General features: G+C 31.6%; 1 protein-coding gene across 2 annotated transcripts; it reads right to left on the bottom strand.

Annotated features, from left to right (window-relative positions):
• Nucleotides 1-2,502: 2,502 nt before the first annotated feature.
• LOC112764620 (F-box protein FBW2) lies at nt 2,503-5,472 on the bottom strand. Of its 2 annotated transcripts, none has more exons than XM_025810305.3 (3): nt 4,884-5,472; nt 3,790-4,102; nt 2,503-3,299 (listed from the first exon to the last, which is right to left on the bottom strand). In XM_025810305.3, exons 2-3 carry the CDS (start codon nt 4,095-4,097, stop codon nt 2,633-2,635), a joined length of 975 nt encoding a protein of 324 aa, XP_025666090.1. In that variant the 5' UTR covers nt 4,098-4,102; nt 4,884-5,472; the 3' UTR covers nt 2,503-2,632. The 2 variants fall into 2 exon arrangements, with proteins under 2 accessions (XP_025666090.1, XP_072079710.1); XM_072223609.1 differs by having other exon boundaries at nt 4,244-5,314.
• Between the last annotated feature and the right edge of the window lie 677 nt (nt 5,473-6,149).

The raw sequence follows: 6,149 nt of genomic DNA, 5'->3' as shown, positions 1-6,149 counted from the left end.
AGTTAGCTGATATACCGAGTTCAGCTTCAGAACTTATCTATAACAAAAAAAAACCTCTATGTGCTTGGTCATTTATCACGGTTAGAAAAATCACTTTTAATTTTATTTGATTTTTAACGGCAATAAAAATAAAAATAACTGTTAATATATGTATTGAAAATTAGAAATTAATCGTTTTATGCTTTGTTGCTAATACAATTACTCGTAAGTCTTGTTTAATGGCCGTAAAAAATATAAAACTGTAATTATAATATAATAATAATGACAAATATATAATTGTCACAAAAATATAAATTAAATAATACATATAGTAGTTATTATATTATTATTATTAAAAATTTATTACTAAAATTAATTTTTATTGTAGTGTATTCTCTTTTCTTAATTTTTAAATAAACAATTTTGAATTTTTTTGTATTTTTAGTATTTTAAAAAATAACATTTATTTAAATTTTTTACTTATTTAAATATTAAAAAATTAAAAAATAAATTAAGATTTTCAATCATTACTCATCTAATAATAATATCATTTTGCACTTGAAATGTATCTTTTTATCTATAAAGCACGAATACTTAGCTAAGTTGATGTGTTCGTATATTGAACACATTTTGAACATGATACTCATTCGACATTCGTCCAACAAACATATTTTTTGTGTTCAACTCTGTCTTAATAAAAAATTAAAAAATATTTTTTCAGACATGCTTAAACATAAATACCATCACGTATCAACGTATTCAGTCTTATTCTTAATATATATATATATATATATATATATATATATATATATATATATATTCTTTCAATGAGTTTAAAAATAGTCTATATTATTATTTATTAAAACAAAAAATTATTTTAAATACGTTATATAATTAAAAAATATTAAAATATTATTACAATTTATCTAAAAAATACTTTATATTATATATATATATATATATATATATATATATATATATAAATTTAAAATTTATATGTTCATATCATGTTATATCTTGTGTCCGTTCAGAATCTATACATTAAAATATTTTAGTAAGCGGGATGAGTAAGGCGGAAAGTGAAAGCCCTAAATCCTAATTATCAAATTTTGTTTCTTAATTCATTAATTTAATAGTTTTTACACTCTACTTGTACCCACCAAATAGATTATGTACTAGCATTAATGTAACACAGAATTTTAGCTAGTTGCGTTCGAAATTAACAAAGCTATTAAAAGATACACACAAAAAAATAGGCCTTGACTTTCTCCAAAGAGCAAAGGAGAGAAGGTGATAGGTGGAAACAAGATGTCCTTGTTTCCAACCATGTTTGATGTAGTGGGAACAGGAAAATAGAAGGCTCACAAAGCAAAACAAAAAAGAAAGAAAAAATATCATTCACGGGGCCAATTTAGAAAAAGAATGATAGCAGGTTGTATGTTATAATGAAGTTCATAGTCATGGACCCTGTTAACAATTGCCACGTCTTCAACCGACAACTTTTTTTTAATTACGTCATCCATTTTTGGTGCTTTCTTTCACTTTCCTCCCAACAACACCGATAATATAGGCCATAAATATATTATACATGATAGATATTTTCAAACCAATTCATAAAGTAGGGCAGGGATACTTGCACAAGATGAAAATCATGATCAAGTTTCCTTAACAAATGTTTCTAATGTAGTTTTCAAGACTCTAGAGTCATCTCATCCAAGTGTGTGATTCAGCTTGAAAAGGATTTGGATAATATATAAATAGCACTTTTAATTCATTTCAATGTATGTGAATCTAGATATTTTGTTAAGGAAACAGAAAGGATGGAGTGTATTGTAGGGGTGGCAATGGGTAGGGTATGGTAGGATTTAGAGTCAATCCTAACCCTACCCGCAGGTTGAGATTTTTATATAAACTCAACCCTATCCACGGGTTGAGAATATCTCAATCCTAACCTATCTGCTCTTAATCCGCGGGTACCCGACCCTACCCACAGGTTACAAAAAAAATACAACGTTATTATATAACTTGATGACAATTTAAAATAGAACTGACTTTTATATAAAAAAGTTTATTAAATTATCAATTAATGATATTCTTTTAATGACTAAGGATATTTTGTATTTAGTGAGAAGTCTTTAGTTCAACATCTACTTAAAATATATTTTTATATAAGTATATAACATATACATATATAGGGTGCGGGTTGGTCGGGTAAAGTTGAGACTCAACCCGCACCCTACCGGACCCGCACAAAAACCCTACCCGCACCCTACCTTACCCGCTGCAGATCGAGTTGGCAACCCTACCCGACCGGGTGGGGTCGGGTTGGGTACCCGCGGGTAGGGTACATATTGCCACCCCTAATGTATTGAAAGTTATGTGTATTTATTATTTAAGTTGTTTTAACTCTAATACTTATCAAAATCTGAGGTTGCAAAATGTTTTTTACACCCATTAAATATTGTCACAAAGCATGCAAGGTAGTTAAGATTTCTGGTGCTACTCGGTTATGAACTTATATGATACAGGGAAAGCAAAAACCAAACTTCATTTGTCCATAGAAATGGACATGATATAGGAGAGTCAAGAACAGATGAAAAAAGTTACAACTAGTAAAGCATGCCATTCACATTTGATGCAACACAAGATTAGCTTAAGGAGATGGAGGCCAATACATTCCAGCATCTTCTATCCCTTCATAAAACCTGAAATGAAGCTCATCTAACAACCTTTCATCTTCATCATTCCACATCCCTTCATAACTATCACTATCATCATCCACATAGTATTCGCCCTCGCCACCGGCCACAAAATCCCATGCCAAATACTCGGAAGAATCCGAAATATCTGAGAAGTCTTCCCATCCATCGCTATCGTGGGTGTCAAGAACAAGCGGCCCCAAGACCTGCAGCTTTGGAAATTTCTGCTTCAAGAACAAGTTATCGAGTGTGACACCCCAACACCCCCTCTGATCCAAGAACTCGAGCTTAGGGCAGTTTGAGAGGATTTGAAGAACACCCGAGGTGCTGATTAGGTGGTAAGCCATTTCGAGATGCTTCAGCTTTGGCATCGTGGAGGCAATTGCATTTGCCTCATCATCTTTTAAGGGCTTCCCAGCTGTGTCCAATGGGTGCATGTTCCGGCACAATCCTTCTAGTAGTTTGCAGTTCTTGCCGATCATCTCTAGCCCGTGCGCACCCATTTTGAGACAGTAGCTCACATCCAAGAATGAAATCATGGAAAGCCTTCCAGCAATCTGTTCCACAATGGAATCACTCATACTGCTCCGCGGCAGTCGCAAAGTCTGGAGGGAGCAGGCACTTGTATAATGATAAAAGAACAACTGTGTAAGTAACAAAGAATAATAACAAAACAATGTTTAAATTTTTTACTCTGATTGATGTAAAAAGTTTTACCATGTCAACCAAAAGAAGTTCAAGAAAGTGCCAGATTATGCTATGTAAGTATCTATTATCATTCCAACTTTCTATTGATTGAAAGTGTAAAATTTTCTAACACTCAGTGCATAGAAATTGTTATCAGAAGGAATTTTAATAACAAGAGAAGAATATTCAAAAACCAACAATGTAGCCTAGGAGACACACAACAAGGACTAATTAATTGAATTTTAATGTCATCAGGCAGCCTAGTAACATTGCAATGAGAATGTGTAAAATTGAAGTCCTACATTTAGGATTTTAGCAATTAGCATCATAATATTAACAATCACTAAAGCATATATCCACATAATAATTGCAGTAACTTAAGCAATGGCCTAGCCTTAATTGAAACTGTTAAATCTATGCTTACTTTTCAGCAATGACAGTGAAGATCCTCTCATTTTGGAGACCAGAAACACACAGTTTTCGGAGCGATCCACAGCTTCTTGCGACTAGCATTTCGAGCATCCGGTCGAGCTGTTCCGGCTGGTACCGGCTGCTCCATTCTTTGATGTCTATCTCTTGCCAGCAGTAAGGTCCAGCTACTGCTCTAGCCCATGATTTGCATACAATTGGGATCACGGTCACCCTCTCTTGCAGAGAGAGGTTGGTGAAGATTACACCTAATGCATCGGGAATCAACTCATCCCAATTTCGAAAATCAGAAGTTTCTTCCATCCAATCTACAAAACAAAGATGAAGAATCTGTATTTTGAAGTCTGTGATTGAGGTACAAGAACTAAATATGCAACTGAATACTGAAAGCAAGATTAACAAATGCAACTTCTCATAGCAAAAACCATGAATCACATTAAAAATCTTACCACAAGCATAAGAATAAACAGTTGAAAATTGAAATTGAAACTAGACATGCTTCATTTCAAAACTGGTAAAGAAAGATTCATCTGAGAAGAATCAATGGGCACTAGAATAGCAAGATACTACTATGCTATACTTGGGAAAAATTGAATTTTTGCAAGAAAAATTTCGGCTTTACAAGACATTGCTCATCTCACAGAAAAGGGAACCACCAAACTGAAGTTGGGAGATTAGAAATTCAAGAAACGTTATTTCTTGATAACAGAAACAGAGAAGGTAGAGAACATGTGGGACAATGCCAACAACCCCAAAGAGGTCCATGCCATTTCCCAAAGCAGAGAGAACAATCCCAAACTTTTTCCTTTTAAAAAAAATCACTTGTAGGCAAAGAAGAGGGACAAAAAAAAATCAAGTTTTTAGCTCCAGAGAGCAAATCTGAGCAATTAAAAATTTTCCAGATTGAAAAATCCTATCCCCTCCCCCCTCCCCTTCCCTTTTTTCTCTTCTGGGTAGTCATCAATTTCCTCTGTAAATAAACAAAAGGGATATACCAAAAATACAAATATATAAAAAAAATTAATATATATATATATATATATATATAGAGAGAGAGAGAGAGAGAGAGAGAGAAATAAAATGACTCACATGCAAGAAAAAGAAGTGAGATTTTCCCAGTGGAAAGTGTTGGGTTCTAGGAGCTGAATTATGGAAACAGTGACCGGTTGATCCGCCACATGCACCGGGGAAGAGAGAGAGAGAGAGAGAGAGAGAAGAAGAGAGAAAGAGATAAGACTAAAAAAGGTTGAGCTAGTTAGGTAGGTAGCCTCTGAGCTTGAAGGAAGAATGACCAGGAAGTAGAAATAGTAGACACGGTCACAAACGAAAGGCGTACGTGTATGTAGGCTAAGGCTACAGAAAGAAAGAAAGAAAGAAAGAAAGAAAGAAAAAGAAAAAAGAAAAAGGGAAAGAGGTTGAAGAAGCTTAGCAAACACAAAAGTGAAGAAGGAAAGAAAAATGGTAGCAGGAGGATGAAATAGAAATGTGGAAGGGGGTGAGGGGGTGGGGTTGTGGTGTTTTACTGCAATACTCAAACTGTCAAATTTGTATCTGTCATCAAGAGAAAGATAGAAAATTGAAAGAGAGAGAGAGAGAGTGAACATTAATTTGTCACTTTTAGGGTGCGTTTGTTGACACCGGAAATTACATCTCAAGATTGTATTAGATAGTCAGAAATTAACAATTAAATTTCAATCATACTTTTATAAAATAAAAAAAAATTGATTTGTATTTTTATTTTTATTTTTAATAATTTTTATTTCTAAAATTTTATAAAAAATAATATAAAATTTTTATTATTTTTTTAAAATTTTAAAAACAAAAATTATTAAAAATAAAAATAAAAAACAAAAATTCAAACGAAATACATCCTAATATTTTTAGAGACTAAAATTATAAATTTAATAATATTTTTAAAAATATTTATATTTAATTTTTAAAATTTTAAGTTTATTATTTAATTTTTATATTTATTTTAAATTAAATATAATATTAAAATATAAATTAATTTATTATATGTTATATTAAATATAATATAAAAATTTAATTTATATTTTATATTTTAATCTGAATCTTTTTTTTTAATACAGCCTTACTTTGAGAGTCGATTTCAACAATTCAACCTGAAAAAATAAGCCAGATATTAATTGCATCGTTATCAGCACCATTTATTTATTTCTTTGTGGATTTTGCTAACTTCTAAGACCACAAAATTAAAGACTCATTCAACAACAGGTCCAGTATTACCTGGATATTAAGAGGGTGTTAAAAACGGCAAATTCTTAAATATTAGGAATAAGTAAGTCTTTAAAGATTGAAATTTTTTTATTTTTAATTTTTTTATATATAAAATTT

This window comes from Arachis hypogaea, chromosome 17, assembly GCF_003086295.3.
Source record: "Arachis hypogaea cultivar Tifrunner chromosome 17, arahy.Tifrunner.gnm2.J5K5, whole genome shotgun sequence".
Lineage (NCBI taxonomy): Eukaryota > Viridiplantae > Streptophyta > Magnoliopsida > Fabales > Fabaceae > Arachis > Arachis hypogaea.
The sequence above is the reverse complement of the archived record's forward strand: the minus strand, read 5'-3'. Positions and strand labels throughout refer to the sequence as shown.

Bases quoted from the DNA above. Each gene is read 5' to 3' on its own strand.
- LOC112764620 (XM_025810305.3), bottom strand. From the start codon at position 4,097: ATGGAAGAAACTTCTGATTTTCGAAATTGGGATGAGTTGATTCCCGAT. The intron at 3,300-3,789 runs GTAAGCATAGAT...TCATTATACAAG, and splicing joins TTCACTGTCATTGCTGAAAA to TGCCTGCTCCCTCCAGACTT.